This window comes from Eurosta solidaginis, chromosome 5 (assembly GCF_040869045.1).
Source record: "Eurosta solidaginis isolate ZX-2024a chromosome 5, ASM4086904v1, whole genome shotgun sequence".
NCBI classification, from domain to species: Eukaryota; Metazoa; Arthropoda; class Insecta; order Diptera; family Tephritidae; genus Eurosta; species Eurosta solidaginis.
Window position 1 is genome coordinate 271027249 of NC_090323.1, and position 18341 is coordinate 271045589.

The window sequence follows — 18341 nt, forward strand, 5'->3', positions numbered from 1 at the left end:
ATGTTTGTTGTCTTAAAGTTTATTTCATGATTTTCTGTTTTATTATAAACAGAAACGAAAAGAAAATACTTTTTTTCGGTATAAAGCTTGCTTTCGTTATAGTTATAGTAACAATACTCATGGCGCTAGAGTGACGAACGATCAGGTATTTTGTACAAGTCTAGAATAACCTAAAATGTCGTCGCGAAAGTGTAAATATGAAGCTGATGCTTTTTGTTATATATGTGGGCAATTTATTAAAGTTCGAGATATAAAATATGAATTAAGTACATCTCTCATCCTCTGTGAATCCTACGAAGCATATTTTGGCTGTCCTGTTTGGAATCAATACAAGACATTGGCTCCGCATGTTGCTTGTAGTTATTGTAAAAGATGTTTGGAAGGTAAGCAAATTTTATTTAAATAGTAAATTAAATAAATAGTGTAAGACCATGTGACTGCCAGACCTTTATCTTTTTATAAAAGTTGAAATTTTACAATTGCTCTGATACTTCCAACTTGAGTCATAGTGGCTTTGTCCAGCCAGACACTTTTTATAATGAAAAACTGGACTTTTTCATAAAGCTAATTACTTTTCATAAGCTGAAAGTTTTTACGGCAAACAAAATTTCAAAAGTTTTTTTTAAAGATTTTGTATTCGAATTTCAGTATAAAACTTCGGGGTTCTTTGAAGTTTAGAAGGATTAAAAGTGTCTGGCTAATCAAAGCCCCTATGGAAAGTATCTGGCAATGAGGCTAGTTGCTACTTGTATCGTGACGAAAACAATATATGAAAATCAGTCTTTATAAAATGACGAAAGAAATGTCTATTTTTCTGCAAAATTTTGGCAGGATATCTCTTAAAGCCACTATGACTCAAGTTTTATAATAGACCAACGATCCTGCTTCAGTTGGAAGTATGCACTCACGAAATTTCTACTTTTATAAAATGACGAAGGTATGGCAGTCACGGGCTCTTGCTCTAAAAGTAGACATACTGATTTCTCTTTCTATATTTTAGGTTTGTATTGAGGTGAGAAAAGATCTATGAAATTTGCAATACCAAGAATCTGGCGAGAATCAGTAGACCACGTTAAATACTGCTACTTTTGCATTGTGAATCCGAGTAAAAGATGTAGAGGTAAAAATGCAAAACCTATCGAATATCCTGATCTTGAATCTTCGGCCCTAGTCGCACACGATCTGATACGAACAGTATCAAAAGCACCGAAAAAACTATCGCAGAGAAGTGGATCATCTCTTCGTTTTTATAAACGCAATGCCGATAAAGAGTTTTTACCGACACCAGAACAACCAAAACATCATTTCGTCATTACTGAAGATTTTAATGATTTGATTAGAGATTTAAATTTACCAAAAAGTAAAGCAGAGCTTTTAGGCTCTTCGAACAACGTAATCAAGGCCAATATAATGAAAACATGATGGGAGACTATATTAGGGGTTTATTGAGGGATAGTACCTATGAACATAAAAGAAAAAGTAAAAGTGTACACTTTTAAATCATTTTCACTTTTTTGTAAGTTATTTCAATATTAAAACTTAATAAAAATATTTATTGTGTGAGAAGGCGACAACCTGGCTAGGCCACTCTGACATAATCGGTTTAAAAGCTAGCTGGGGGAGATCTCATCGGCAGCGTCTGTACACCTCTAGGTGCGGCTGCAAGCGGGCGTCTGTCTTGGAGCAAGCGGCTCGCTATATAAACGTGCCAAGTAATATTTTCACCCCCGCTGAGCGGGTTGTGCGCTGGGCTTGGGACCCGCCACGTAAAACCATACTCCAATGAAATATAACAACAAGCCTCGGAAAAATACAATCTATTGATGACGACCATGGCAAACGTTTGAAGGACAATGAATTGAGGGCATGCACCTGGAACGTCCGCTCCCTGAATGGGATTGGTGCAGATGCCCGGCTGGTTGATGTCCTCGTCAAAGCAAAATCTGACATCACCGCCATCCAAGAAATGCGTTGGACGAAGCAAGGAACAAAGAAGATCAAAAATTGTGACATATATTGGAGTGGCCATGCGAATAAGCGCAGTTTCGGCGTCGGATTCGTGGTGGGGGAGAGGCTTTGTCGCCAAGTGCTGGCGTTAACGCCTGTGGACGAGCGTCTCGCCGCTATCCCAATAAAAGCAAAATTTTTTAATATATCATTCATCTGCGCCCATGCGCCGACAGAGGAGAAAGACGATGAGGTGAAAGACACTTTTTATGAATAATTAGAACGCACATACGACCGCTGCCCCCGTCATGATATAAAAGTCGTGCTTGGCGACTTTAACGCCAGGGTGGGCAAAGAAGGTGTTTTTGGCCCTACAGTCGGAAAGTTCAGCCTACACAATGAAACTTCTCCTAACGGACTGAGGCTGATTGACTTTGCCGGTGCTCGAAACATGGTCATATCCAGCACGAGGTTCATGCATAAAAAGATACATCAAGCTACTTGGCTGTCTCCTGATCGAAATACTCACAATCAGATCGATCACGTTGTGATAGACGGACGGCATGCATCCAGTGTTTTAGATGTGCGCACGATCCGAGGACCTAACATCGACTCGGACCATTATCTCGTTGCAGCCAAAATACGCACCCGCCTCAACGCGGGTAAAACCAAGGAACAAAAAACACAAGGAAAGCTAGACGTCGAAAAGCTTCAATCACAACAGACTGCCAATGATTTCGCAACTCGATTCTCATACTTGCTCTCTGAGAGCACAACTCATCCTGAAGGAATACAGGAGCAGTGGGAGCATATCTCCAAAGATGGATTGCCTGCGGAGCTATTCAAGTTCGGCGCGAGGAGTTGGTAAGGCGCATGCAGCAGCTTCTTAGCAAAATATGGGCGGACGAAAGCATGCCCGACGGTTGGAATCTAAGTGTTCTTTGCCCAGTCCACAAGAAGGGGGATACTACAAAATGCACCAACTATCGTGGAATCAATAAGGTCCTTTCAAGTGTATTGTGCGAAAGATTGAAGCCCACCGTGAACCGGCTGATTGGACCTTATCAGTGCGGCTTCAGACCTGGTAAAACCAGCATCGACCAGATTTTCACAATGCGCCAAATCTTGGAAAACCCCGTGAAAAGAGAATCGACACACATCACCTCTTCGTCGACTTTAAAGCCGCCTTCGACAGCACGAAAAGGAGCTGCCTATATGCCGCTATGTCTGAATTTGGTTTCCCCGCAAAACTTATACGGCTGTGCAAAATGACGTTGAGCAACACCATCAGCTCAGTCAGAATTGCGAAGGACCTCTCCGAGCCCTTCGAAACTAAACGAGGTTTCAGACAGGGTGACCCCCTATCGTGCGATTTCTTTAATTTGATGCTGGAGAACATTATACTAGCTGCAGAACTTAACCGCACTGGAACAATATACTATAAAAGCGTGCAATTACTGACATATGCTGATGGCATTGATATCATCGGCCTACGGCCCCGCGCTGTTAGTTCTGCTTACTCCAAACTGGAAAAAGAAGCGGTAAAGATGGGTTTGATGGTGAATGAGGACAAAACGAAGTACCTGCTGTCATCGAGCAAAGACTCAGCGCATATGGGCCTTGGCAACCACGCTACTGTTGGCAGCCATAATTTCGAAATAGTAAAAGACTTCGTTTATTTGGGAACCAGCATCAACACTAGCAACAACATCAGCACTGAAATCCAGCGAAGAATCAATCTTGCCAATAAATGCTACTTTGGACTAGGTAGGCAATTGAAAAGTAAAGTCCTCTCTCGGCGAACGAAAATCATACTCTACAAGTCACTTATCGTACCCGTCCTGCTATATGGGGCAGAAGCATGGACCATGACAACAGCAGATGAAGCGGCTTTGGGAGTGTTCGAGAGAAAAGTTCTTCGAAAGATTTATGGACCTGTACGCGTTGGCGATGGCGAGTACCGAAGAAGATTTAATGATGAGCTGTACGAGCTATACGCAGACATCAACATAGTCCAGCGAATTAAAACGCAGCGGCTGCGCTGGCTAGGCCATGTTATGCGAATGAAAGATGATGCTCCGGCCAAGAAATTGTTTCTATCGAAACCCGCCTATGGAAGCAGAGGTAGAGGGCGGCCCCCACTCCGTTGGAAGGACCAGGTGGAAAACGATTTAAACTCCCTTGGTGTAACCAATTGGCGCCGGTTGGCGGAGCGAAGGAGCGACTGGCGCGCCTTGTTGGACGGCCATAACCGTTGTATTGGAATTTTTTCGATTTGGCAATTTTGGTATTCTGTGTTCCAATCTCTTTCGATCCAACTTCGAATCGTTCGATTTTGTTTATTCTGCATTCCGATCGTAGTTCCGTTTTTCTAAGTTGCAAATTAGTTGGCGGAAAAATATTTTCTTTTTCTTTTTTTATTAATTTATAACAGAATTTTAACAAAAATGTAAGTAAAACTTGTTAAGAAACGTATAAGGCTTGATGATGATTGTTTTTTATATGTTTCCAGGTCAAAAACAACATGTCGATGTCGAAGTCCTTGGACGTATTTGCCCCGCAAAAGTATGTACACATACTTGAAAGCATCCTTATTAAGTCGAAAGTTTTTTTGAACCTAAATAAGAAAATAAGTCATTAAACTTTACTACTTTTAAGTTCAATTTCTTACAATTCGTCACTCATCTCAAATGGATTACACAAATCTCGCAATATTTGCCTTTCCATTCTCGCCTGGCCATTTTCGTATGCGTTGCTTTCCAACTCCACAAATAATGCGGCGGCTATTGATTCCATTATAATGGACAGCTATAATTTGTGTCTGTTCGTTGGGTCCAGTTATATGCCAAAGCAAGCTGCCGGAGTAGAGGAAGGTGAAGCGAAAACGTAAACAATCCTTGCGGAAAGAATAAATAAATCTTCATAAAGTGTTTTAGGCCAGTGCAATGAAATTAGCATCCATAAAATTCAAAAAATGTCAACTATATTCGTGCAGGATTCCGTTTTAACAAAACTTGGTGGCCACGGCAGGGAATTGGCCAAAATATCGACAAAAGTGCACTTACAATTATGAAAGCATTTCACTCAAAAAAATCTAACACTGCGGCAATATATTCTATTGCTTTTTTTTGTACAAACGGGCGTGGATAATAAAATATAAACGTTTTTCAGTATTTTTTTTTTACAAATTTTCTTTAATTTATTTTGTTCCAATGTTCACACATTCCGTACAAATAACTGATTTCGAAAAATCATTTGCTCTTCCTCTTCTCGTTACAATTCCGTCGTAATGCAGAATACCCAACTTCGATTAAAGGGGAGCGTAGAACGGGAACGTAATCGAAATGCAGCATAGGATGATTTTTACTACAAATTGGAAAGGACTTAAGTTTTCTATGCCGAGTCTATACGCCAATTACAAGGCACATAAACTTTCGCTTATCAACTTTTTATGCAAAGATACAGCTGTTTGCCAAACCACTGCTTTAGGGGGACCGCGCATAGAAAACATGTTTCAGTATTTTTCACTTGCTCTTCTCGGGACTTGAAAGCAGTACCTTCGCTGTGGTAGACGCGCACGTTAACCCCACACCACGGCGGCCGCAGAGTACTTCGGTATTTATCTACATTAGAAATATATTGAGATTTGTTTGCTTTCGTATGTTACAATCCTATTCAACTTATTCAACTGGCTTCAAATTCGGCAACAGAACATATCCGATTATAGAGATCCAAAAAAATAATAAAATTTTTTACACGCTACTAGCGAGAATTTAAGAAAAACGCCCATGGCAACTTTTTTTTTTTTGATCATTTATTAATACTTAATTAAATTTTATTTCTTTGTACAATAAAAAAAATACACATATATGAATTAAAAAGAAAACAAAATATGTAATTGTATATACAAATAAAATAATAAGGTTAGAATTGTATGCACAATCAGCAGAAGTAAAAAAAAAACGAAAAATAACATACATTTACATTTCTAATCGGTCTCTATGAGTGTGACTGAATAATATAAAAGCTATAAAAATTGCACAAATTTGTACAAATAATAAGCACAATACTTAATAATCGAAACACATTAAAAACTGAGTTAGTTTCACATTAAATTTAGTGGTGATAAATAATTTAAATAGTTACATAATAAACGTTTGTTTGATGTTGTTTTTGGTTAAGCTTATGAAGTTGTTTTTTTTTTTTTCGTATATATTTAAAGGTTCACCCTTTTTTCTTTATATTCCTTTCAAATATGTATTAATACAGTTAGTTTATTAATGGAAATACAAATACAATACAATATATATTATTATGCAATTACAGGCAGCACGTTGGCAAACAGTTTCGATCCGGCTAAAAGAATCGTTTGTTTTGAGGTTTAAAAAAAAGAAAAAAAAAATAATAATAATGATGCTGGAAAAACTTATTTATTAAAAAATACATCAAAAAATTTAGCTGTAGAAGCACGCTCATTTCAAATGTTTCACTTAAAATTACACACATAGATTTGAACTCTTCCATTTAAACCGAATCGAAAACGTTGCATTAGTAGAGTTCTTAGCTCTTTTTTTTGGGTTAAATTTTTTAAAATGGTAGACATTTACAAACATCATTATTATACACTAATATCTAGACATAGTTGCATTATTACATGCAGATTATATTATTATAAATTAGTTCAGTTAAAAGCACTTTTGGCAAATATTTCAATCAAGCGCCTTTTTTTTGGCGAATTGGCATTCGATAAGCAACAGCTTCCGGGGCAAACAGTTAGTCTTTTGTTACCGCATGGATAGCACCAACATGTTGGCCAATTAAGCTACATATGCATACACATATAGATGAAAATCTTATTCTAATACAATTTATTCCATGCGAAAACTGTGCGATTCCGTCTTCTTTTCCGAACGTGTCTCGGTGGTTGAGCTGAATGTTTTACGCTCCATTACACGCTGCGTCATGGACGTTAGCCTTTCTGAACCTTGATCCATGATGCTTACTTTGCCCCCATCTGTGCTAAGTGTTAATTGCGAGAAGCTTGAATCCAAAGGCTTATCGGTCGTTTCGTTGCTCTTCTCATAATTTCGTGTTTCGTATCTATGTGGAATAGGAAAAATAATTAAAATTTTATATTTATATATATATATTTATAGTATATATGTATCGGCTCTTTGAAAGGCTAACATGTTACGTCATTCGCCTACCAGCACAGATCAAAGACTAACACAACTGAGCTGCGCTAGTTTACCACAAAATACCGAACGAATGAACTGTCTTTGTCTTCTATCGGAATTTGAAACGTGGTAGTTTTCGTTATATATCCCATTTTTGAGGGACAATTTGGAGAAAAATTGCAGTTACTTAAAGAAGTGTCGAACCTCGCTGGCGTCCATGAGGCACCTAAATGTCTCCCTTTGCTGGGTCCCGGGGCACAGCGATATTGAAGGGAAAGGATTTGCAGTTGAGATGGAAAGGTTTCGAAATGGACAAAAGCGGGGCGAACAGCTCCGAACGACAGCCACTGGGCTAAATAAAAAAGAAATACAAGGTGGGATAACCCCCGAAAAGATTTAAGGCCGATCCTCTCGTCCAATTTGCATCGTGCTCCTTCTTAATTGTTCATACAATTGGCGGGAAGGGACCTACCTGTTTTACGCCGGCATCTGCAACGCACATAAGTTTTCTATCAGGGCTGTCATGGAATCCAACTCGGTTTTGCGTTTTGTCGGAATTACAAACCAATAGTGATTTAAATTGGTGTCATAAAACCGTATTGGTTTTGCTCTTTTCGAATGTAAATAAAAGCGATGTTCGAATCAGCTGTTTTGCAGTGTTATCAGTGCACCGCCAATTTTGGTGTTAATTTTATAAATAATTGTTTTGTGCATTTAAACAGAAATAAAACAAATTTATTGACATCAAAATGACATCAGCAGTTGTAGCATTTATGTTATTGGAAGAAGAAGGTTGCGAGGTCAAAAGGAAAATTTTGAGAGACCGCAGCAATCCATTTGAGTTGCCAGAGACAGCGTAATTAAAAATATTTCTTAATGTGGGTTTCTAAATATTTATAGTGTATTGGCAGTTACATTGCATACAATCGTATAAACAAAGAGGCTTTCCGAATGGTACTGGACACCATTGAAGGACGCTTAACTCGCTCGAAAGTTTTGTCAGTGCTGCAACTAGCAGCTACGTTACGATTTTTAGCTGAAGGACCCTATCAAAGATCAGTTGTGAAGGATTCTAACATGAGTGTAGGTAGAAGCACGGTGTCAACGATTTTAGATGATGTGATTCGTGAAGTCCTTCGCAATATCTGGATGTATCTGCAGAAATTTAATCAAAATACTGTTTTGCATTGAATTTTTATGCTTTCCCCTATTAAGAATGAAAATAAATGTAAATTTACATTTATTTTTATAAAATAAACCTTTATTTACTTACATTTTTAGAAAATACTCAACTGCAAGAGAAATACAGCTATGAAAAAATGAAATCCAACATAATTTAACTGATTGGATTGTTTCCGATAGCAAAATGGGTATTATCGCTTTCTGTGACACCTAAAACCGACACTAATTCCAATTCGAACATTAAACCGATTTGGATTTCATGACACCAAAGTAATTTTTTTGTTGTTTTTAAATCCGATTCCGACAACAATTGGATTCCATGACAGCCCTGTTTAAGAAGCTTTTAATGCAGAAATACACGGAATTTTTGCCAAATCACTGCCGAGGGGCGACCCCGCTTAGAAAAAACGTATTTCTAATTGAAGAAATATTCGACGTTACTTTGCCGGAGTTTGAACCTAGGATCCTCGGTGTGGTAGGCGGAGCAAGCTACCACCACACCACGGCGGCCGCAACTGGGTTATCTTCTGAGAAATATGAGATTAGGGCAACGGAGTCGCTGTGTACCAATCGCAATGATTGCGAGGTCTCAAGGTCCTTATGGCCATGTTTGGCTTCTCAAACTAAACAAATCATAGTGGACAGATATGTTGCCAAATGAAAGTGTGGGAAATTCTCACGCACGTTCTCTCAACCAAACTTAAAGAAGGTAAAAGGGCGTGCAGTTTGAGAAAGTGTGGCACGCCCTCTTTCAGAAAAGTGTAATTATCTGGAAATATTTCAAGTATATACCCAGTACTAGGTAGGAAAAGAAGGAGGAAATGAGGAAGAGGTGGAGTAACGGAGAAAATGAAGACAGGGTTAGAAAAAAGGGAAAGGGAGAGAAGAGAATAGGAAAAGGGAGAAAATTTAGGAAGAGGAAAATAAGAAAGTATAAAGAGAGAAGGGGAAGAGTAAACTCATAGCAATAAGAGGAATTAGAAAGGAAACAAAGTGGGGAAAATGGAGAGTAAGTGAGAGAAAAAGGTATTAAAAATTATGACAAAAATAGAAGGCGTGATGAGATATGGGAATAGGGTGAGTTGGGGAAGAGGAAGGCAGATAAGGGAAGGAGGGCATTAAGAAGAGAAAGGGAATGGGAAATAAATGAATGTGTTTAATAGGAATAAAAAGGAATGGGAAAAGGGAGTGGGGAAAGATAGGGAACGGGGGAGAAGGAGGAAGGAAGTGAAAATTGATGTGGGGCAGGAAAAGGAAAGGCTGAAAGCAAGACTAGAAAGAGAATCGACAAGTAAAAGGGAAGAGATCGAGAAAAGTGGGAAACTAATGGGCCAGTTAAAGAGATAGAGAAAGCGAGTGAAAGAAAAGAAAAAGCGAGAAGGGGAGGAAAAAGAAGAAAGAAGAGCATCATTAAGGGAATCGCCCGACCATCTCAGTTTCGATTTAATAGTACCATTTTAAACCTTCTAGCCCATCCCCCTAGTTCCATAAGGAACTCGGGTTCACCAGAGCCTCGCCTTCTAAATATGTGTATGATACATTCATGATTTTAACAGAATTCCCCTCGGATAGGTAAGGTTGACTATTGGCTTGCGGAAGTATTATGCAGTGGCTTAGGTCACTTTGGATTGTGGGAGCGGAGAGAGCGTCGGTTTGCTAGTATAAAAATAATAAATTCATATGAGTTAGAGGATAGGTCCCCAGCGAGTTGGGGGGTCAGAATATACCCGCGGTAGGTATGCCTGTCGTAAGAGGCGACTAAAATACCAGATTCAAGGGGCTGTGTAGCGCAACCCTTCAGGTTGCCAGCGCAATATATAGCTTCTCCAAACCCAATTGTCAACCTCACCTATCCGCGGCGAATCCTGTTTCACTAACCGACGAGGCTCTGGCGACCCCAAGCTCCTCATGGAACTTGCGGGTGGGGAGGGAGGGATGGCCTGAAGGTTTAATGTGGCCATATAAATCGTTCCCGATATGGTCGGGCTAGCACCTTAATGGTGCTGTGTTACCGGAGCGTACCGGATCTGTATCCGGAAAAGAACCATCACATCGATAACACTCCCCAAAGCCTTCGGGGAGTAACCTTATCGCTACAACAACAACAACAGTTAGAGGATAGGTTTCAGAACAAATTTATATGAGAATAATTTTACTCAACCAAAACCAGTTTATATGGGTACTTCCGAATGGAGTGTCGAATTTGGGTTCAGTAACATTAAAACGGCTGTTTCTTTTGAATCGATCTATTGAACACATCGGTAGTTTTTTGTCAAACCCCACATCGATCAATCACAGCATAAAGCTTTAATTATTTAAAAAGTTTAAAACGTTATCTGTCAAAGTCGATGATTTATTCGATGGTTTCATTTATCTATCTTAAGTATTTTATTTGAAAATAGGTCTTTAAATAATCGATACATGCTTTCGCAAAGCGATGTAGATATAAATTTGAATCGCACCCACCTGGATGTATAGCCTTCATAGTTTTGACCAGGATATGCTCCGCCGCCTGTAATTTGAACTACACCGCCTTGACCAAACGTCTTATCATGTAAATCTTGTACACACGCTTCTAGTTTTCGATTAACAGATGTTGATTTCTGTGTGGATTGTGGAGTAGATAACGATGAGTGTTGTTGGTATGCGTTATTGCAAATTTTTGTAGACGCATTAGTTGTTTTTTGATTATCAAAAGATTGTTGCTGATAATTACTAAGATTTCCCATTGAACTGGGTGATGGAGGAAGTTTAGCGTTACCACCACCGTTAGTACTTAATAAACTGTCACTAATGCCACCTGCGACCGGACTACCAGGGTATGGTCGTGGCACAGAATTGGCTGTTAGTTTTGGATTAGGTCTAAAAGTGCTGCCACCTGATCCTGCTGTAGCAGATTGCATGTTATACAACGTAGTTGAAAGTGGAGGTGGTGGTGGCGGTAATTCAATGCTACCATTTACCTCAGCGCCGCTAGCATATTGATGATAACTCAGGGTTGGTGGTGGTGAGACAGCAGATGGATGATGAAAATGTTGCGGATGTGCCCCATAATTATAATGATGTTTGGCCTGTTGTTGTTGTTGTTGTTGCTGAGTATAATAACTCGGTGATGTGGGCACATCCGATGCATAACCCGACCGATTTAGTGTCTAGGGGTTTGATGTTAAAGAATTAAAATGATAATAAGTTAGCATAAATATTAGTTGATGTAAGTGAAATATATTTTTAATATGTTAATGAAATATTATTAATTTATTAAATTAGTATACATACAAGTACCAGCATTTATTAAAACGAAAACTAAATAAATAAAAATATGTCTAATGCGAGCAAAACACTTTCTTCAATAACAAATACCATTTTCTGCCAATTTTTTATTTATTTTTTTTTTAATATGATTTTGAATCATTTTAATGCACTTCTAATCGAATTTTCGTTAGTGTGTTGACTAGTGTTCAGCTTCTTTTCTGCACTAGAAAACTACATATAGGTACATAAATCGAAATATTTAACAAAATTAAAATAAGAATGAATAAAACTAGGTACATACATCATTATGACTCTTTTGCAATGTGCCATAAGTATATTCTGAATCGCTTTCATCTGTGGCAAAGCCTTGTGACTTTTTGTGCAGTGCACGCGCATGCCTAATCGTAATAAGTTTCTGGCGTGCTTCCTCTAATTGTTTCTCCATGCGTAACACATCAGATCGTGCATTAATTTCTTGCGCCATACCATCAACCATTGAAGTATTGATTTTCAGTGTTTTCTCTTCCTCATCTTCAAGGCCCTGTTGCGCTGCACGTACCAAATTTTCAGTGGACTTGATTACTTGATTGCCGGCGGCTTGCAAGCGACGTCCGGCCTCTGAGTTTGGGTTTGATTTCACCTTACATGCGATGAGTAGTTGAGCTGTAGATGCAGCTACTTGTTTGGCAGTTGAAATTAACATTTCTTCAGTTCCAACACCACGCACCAAATTTTGGGCAGCCTCAACAAGGCTGTGCGTGGCTGCAGCTACAAGACGGGCGGCAGATATAAGACCTTCAGACCACTGACCATCATCTGATGAAGTAAGAGGACGACGTGCAACTTTGCCTTGATCGATTAATTCGCGTTGCGCAGCATTAGCAGCACGTACCAAAGCCGATGAAGCCGCCATAATGCCTTTCGCTGCTTCGAGAATCATTTCATCAAATTTCATGTTTTCGTCCAATTCAATCTGAAAATATGTAATATATTGAATTACTTTTCACGTCCATATATTAAGAAACTGCAGTGTGGTGCAACATTCAAAAGAGCTGGAATTTAATATTTTGTAAAAGATAGAAAGTTACAGATTTTCCAGTTTTTAGAATCATGAATGTACAAGCAGCAAAGTTGTATTTGGTAATATAAGTTATTTATATTAAAAGCATTAATTCCCTTATGCAAACCTTTTATGTTGAATATTATTAAGTTTAGTAGTATATTAATAATCGCAGTAATAATATGTTTGATTCCTGGGTGAACTTTTTATCGCAACAACCAAGAATATCAAACATATCTGACTGGAACTATTAGCGTTTAGTAGGAGGGAGCCAAGCACCACATAAATACACACACCATTGTTTAACATTTTTATTTTTTTAAGTTAGCAAAAGCTGAGTTAAATTAAATTTTTTATAAGTTCACATAAGCACATTAATTATATTAAATATTCACATATGTATGTAGTTAGTCACAAAAGTCCATCACCATATTTATTTATATTATTAAGTGTTAAATTTATAAAAAAAAATGTCTGCTAACTAACCTTCACATCCGGCTGACGACGCGGCCTTAATGAGGCCAACTTTTTGGCAGCCGCATCAATGGACGCTGCAGCACCCAACAATTCATTTTCCGCAATTACAGTCGGATCTTCCGGATCAATCCAATCTGAACCCTTAAGCAGACGCGCCATAGCAACCAAATCGGTAACGCTTTTAGCAACACGTCGCGACAAATGTACACGATCATCTGCCGAACAATTGTGTAATATGCCATTCAATAGTTCACGATATGATTCGCCTACAGCAGCGCCCGCTTCGAGTGTACGCTGACGCAAATCTTCGGTTTCAGCGCAATTCCATGCGACCGAACGACAAATCAGCAACATCTCAGATATGGCACGTCTACCCAAATTGGCGGCAGCTACAATATCCGTTTGTAAATTTGAAGCACCAGCAGCTACTGCTTTCGCTGTTGCCAAAGTCACATTCTTCGTGACGCGTATTAAATCTTCAGGTCCACATTGAGCACTGCCAGGTGGGGGAGGTGAATGGATAGCCTGTGAAGGAAACATTATTTTTTTTTATGAATTAAAAATGCGGAAATTAAAGATTTTCTTTTTAATTAAACTTACACGTATTTCCTGTGAAATAGCTTCAACGGTGGATTCCATGGCACGTGTACCGCGTGTGTGTTCATCTTCGACGGCTTTGACTGTCTTCAGCAAAGAGGACACATTTAGCACCATGACCTGTGGAACGTTTGATATAGAGAAAAACGGAATATTAGACAAAAAGCGAAAATGAAAAGAAAAAACACTTTTTTAAGAAACAAAACTCAAACAGATCTATTAAATGCTCTTATACATATGTAATCAATTCAATTGGTATCAACTTTGGCACTCCATTTATTAAAGTAATATCAATTTGTATATCTCGCATGATCAATCAAATGCGGACGTAACTCAAAAGTTTTATTTTTCGTGACAATGCAAACACAGTTGTATCGTTAGTCTGTAAGTATTATCTTGCTAGACGGTTATTTCGGTATATTGCACAAAATCAAGACTTTGAGTTACATTGCTATCTGATGGAACCGCTACATGTACCTGTATGTACAGCAGCGAACAAATTCTAATATCTATGAATTTTCTAACTGAAACTATGCAAATTAATATAAAAACGTTTTCGAAAAGATCTGAAAATTCAAGAAAATTCGAACTTTTTGTTTTGAGGTCTCTGAATTTTTGAATTTGCAGTTTTGTAACCGAATCAATTTTAGTCTTGCACAGTACAAGTTATAGGTCCTTCAAAAGTGGCATTGATTTAAAAAAAAAAAAAATTCCGAAAAGTTTTTTAGATTTTCCTCCATACAAAGTCTGACGTTTTTTGAAAAGGTTTTTGAGATTGGTTTGCATAATTTCAGTCACAAAATTCATGGATGTTTTTTCTTAAAATATAGAAAGTAAAAAAAAAGCAATTAGTTTACGAAATTTTGTAAAATTTCCCACCACTACTTTTCTGTTCGCTGCTGTATACTTATAAGGGTGCTCTTTAACATCAAATGAACGACTTTTTTCAGTTGCACCCATTCAAATGGCAATGTCACGGTCAAAGGCATTACTTTTAAATTTTGGTGCATATATGAGATAGCTAAGGATTGCCTTCATGGTTTTGAGACCACAGCTTAGATGTTATGTCCACACCTCATTATCGTCTTTTGAATGGATGGGACTGAAAAAATCGTTCATTTGGTTTCGAAGGATCACCCTAATTCAGTATGTATGTTATGCAGGGATGCACCTTAACGTTAAGCTAATCGTTTATCAAAAAATTTCCACCGTTTCCGTTGAAACACTTCGAAATATTATCGATAAAGAAATTATCAAGATAAATTGTATCTCGTTTTTAACCGAAACGAAAAGCTTTCGTTAACGTTAAAAACGTTAACAAAAACGTGATACTTTATGTTTGAATTGTGCTGGCAATGCTATAGCCATGGTGAAGCCGTAAGGTGGCAACAACGAGCGCACATACACACACAAACTCCATGTAATTTGTTTGTGTAATTCGTTGGTGGTAATGTCAAAAATACTCTGAGAAATGTTCGTACTGTCAAAATTCATGAGAAAAGTTGCGATCAGCCTGGCTAATGCTTTCACCTTTAATGACTCCGCCATCAATCAGCTTTGCCAGCATAGTTTGAAATTAATAATCAACATAAACGATTTGATTTCGTTTTGATATGGCAGAAAACGAAACGAAATCACTTCGTTAATTTGACGATCTTAACGTTAATAAACGAAACGAAATGACTTCGTTTCGTTTATTAACGTTGATTATCGTAACGAAATGATATCGTTTCGTTGGTTAAGCATGCCTGATGTTATGTAAATGAAATAAAATCCAAGTTTGATGTTAAACACATAAATCGAAATAAGATTTAATAAATTTCGCTTACATGGGACTAACTTACACTATAGTTAAGTATCTTTGCATATACTCTCCTGTTCAAACGAATAGGTACAAAATTGGAAGAAAATGCACAAATTTGTTCCTATTATTTTGAGCAGTAGTGTATGCTTGCATCTGCATTTGTGAGTTGAATGATAATTAAAGTACATTTTTATGTTGAGCTAAAATTAAGTTAGATTTATGTATTCTGTATGACTTTCACATTATAAAATTTGAAATATAATATGAATTTATATAAATTTGTAGATGCTGCAGAACGTAATTTGACAAAGCAATAAAATATTTTGAGATTTCGTAGTCTTCCTTGCACTTGTTGACATAACGAGCCAATACAACAATTTTGCATAATTTGTCTAAAAAAAGTTGATCAGAAAATAAACTAAGTACATAAGCAGTATTATGTAGAATCTCATATATCGACTGCAGAGTGGAGTATCACCCTATCTCGGCTGCCATTTTTTTTTTGTTTGTTTTTTAAATACATTTTGACATTAGTTGAGGCGTTTATGAAAACAGTTCTGAGGTGGGGCGTTCTTTAACCGAATTCTAAGATGTGGGGGTTTTGAAACAAATTCTGAAATAGGGTATTTTTTTTTAATATTATCAGATAGGGCGTTTTCGAACTGATAAAAGGCGATGTCGTCCCATTTATATGTTAACTGCGTAACTACACTTTTTGAGAAAATCTGTTTTTTTATGTGAAACACTCATAAGGCATCGATAAACGCGATGAGATAGTCAGTTTGTCAAAACAAATTACCTTCATTAATCTCCTTCATTTAGAACGTATGAACATTTTTTGTATACGAGGATTGCTATTTATATTTTGGGCCTTGGCAACACTAATTGTTTGCCGGCGCCATCTGACGTTTTCAATTGAAAGCTTGACGTTTTTAAGCATAACCTTCTTCAGAGAATTTTGACATTTGAGCACAGCTTGTGTTGTTTAAAGTAACTTAAAAATTGTACCTCAGAGAAAAAATGGAATTCACTCTTGAAAATTTTCGTGCGATGATTTTTTACGACTTTCGACATGGATTATCAAGACAGGAGTGCTTTGAACAACTTACTTCCTTTTTTGGTGATGAAGCCCCACCCTTCGTCACTGAGAAACGCTGGTATAACGAATTCCATCTTGGCCGCCGTTCGCTCAGGGACGAAAGTCGTGAAGGTCGTCCAAAATTGGATACTTCGAAAAACAATAGAGCCATTTTCGATAATAAATTACTGTTAACGAATAAACGGAACGATATTACACTCAGCTGTCTATATGTACATCATATTTCCTTTAATTTATATTTCTCACTCTACTTTTTTCGGTTATTTTTCTGAGATGATTCACATCATCAAAATTTGCCAACAACTAGGGCTAGATTAATGTATCTAGAAGAATATTTGCTTCTTTGATCGTATAGATTATAGCGTTGCTCTACGAACGACGTATTCTTATTTATACACAATATAGCAAGTGCAATGTTTAGAGCTATGAATACTTTATTTTGGTAGTTGAACTAATTTCCGTGATATCGGTCAATACAGCAAAGTTAGGTGGAATAATAGGCCCGACACATCACGTTTTTGCTGCGGCATCGTGTGCTAGATTGCATGTGTTTGCATGGGAAGCGGCAAAAAGAGCATCATCATTAGCGTTGCCAAATGTCCCGTATTGGCCGGGACATCCCGTATTTTTCACAAATTTTAAATTGTCCCGCCGGGAAATGCTATGTCCCGGCATTTTCACAATATCAAAATTCATAAATTATAATCTGCTAGGAAACATGGCCATATTTGCGGCTTCGATTGTATTCAGCTCATTAGCATATTGCATGCAACTCTGAGAACTCGATTTCTCGCGAGATTCTCGTGTCTCGAAGTACTCGTAAATCTCGCGAGCTTCTCGACATTCTTACTTAATCGTTGTATGGACAGAATTTACATACTTGGTTTTTTTTACTTGTGACTTTTTTGTTGATTATATTGCTTGAATGACATTTAACTCAAAAGATATTTATTATACATACATATGTATGTATATGTAATTTTGTTCGCAATATTTTATTTTTCAACGAGACATCAAGAACGCGGTTTCTCGCGAGATTCTCGAATCTCGAATTACTCGTAATACTCGCGATCTTCTCGACTTTCAATTCAGTCGCTGCATTGGCAATATTCTATACATTTCGGTGTTTTTTACTAGTGGTTTTGCGGACATTTTGGCTTGTGCTCCAGAAGAAATTGTAAGCTCTATATAAAACAGCCACTGAATCGATTAAGTTGATGTCGAGAAGCTCGCGAGCCTTACGAGTAATTCGAGACTCGAGAATATCGCGAGAAGGCGAGCCTCACGAGAAATCGTAAGCTCTAATTGTTGGCCCTTTTCATAAAAATATTTGTTATAAATAAAAGAGTTTAAATAGTTTAATTCTATCTATCTATTATTTCGCCGAATGAGCAACCCATACAAATATATATGAAGGTGTTTCTTATTTTTGAAATGTGCCGGGAAATTTTTAAAAATCCCGGGAATTTGGCTCAATTTTGGGGTTTGTCCCGGGAACCCGAAATAAAAATCTGGCAACCCTAATCACCATGCAGAAATAGCCAACTTTTCTTGCAAGCAAGGCATAAGGAGTAGAATTTGTTATTTGTTTTAGCTATGTGTGCTTTCAGAATTTGCATGTGAAATTAATTTACATACTCGTTCATGCTTTTCCAACGTATTTCACTTTTAAAAACTGCATTTTAACAGAACCATTGGAGACAATATATGCCAGCAACTATTTTTTTTGTATAGCGGGAATGTTTA

At 37.6% G+C, this 18341-nt stretch overlaps 1 protein-coding gene across 3 annotated transcripts in view; it reads right to left on the reverse strand.

The window, feature by feature from the left end:
• Positions 1 to 6158: 6158 nt before the first annotated feature.
• Positions 6159 to 18341, reverse strand: part of rhea (Talin_middle and talin-RS domain-containing protein rhea) — a 106521-nt gene continuing 94338 nt past the window's right edge. For 2 of the 3 annotated variants that reach the window (XM_067790609.1, XM_067790610.1), the window contains exons 13-17: positions 13696 to 13812; positions 13105 to 13620; positions 11860 to 12531; positions 10773 to 11458; positions 6159 to 7047 (exon numbers count right to left, since the gene is read on the reverse strand). In XM_067790609.1, coding sequence (XP_067646710.1) covers positions 6816 to 7047; positions 10773 to 11458; positions 11860 to 12531; positions 13105 to 13620; positions 13696 to 13812 — 2223 coding nt within the window. In that variant the 3' untranslated portion in view covers positions 6159 to 6815. The remainder of the gene's footprint in view (positions 7048 to 10772; positions 11459 to 11859; positions 12532 to 13104; positions 13621 to 13695; positions 13813 to 18341) is intronic. The other variant, XM_067790611.1, reaches the window with a different exon arrangement.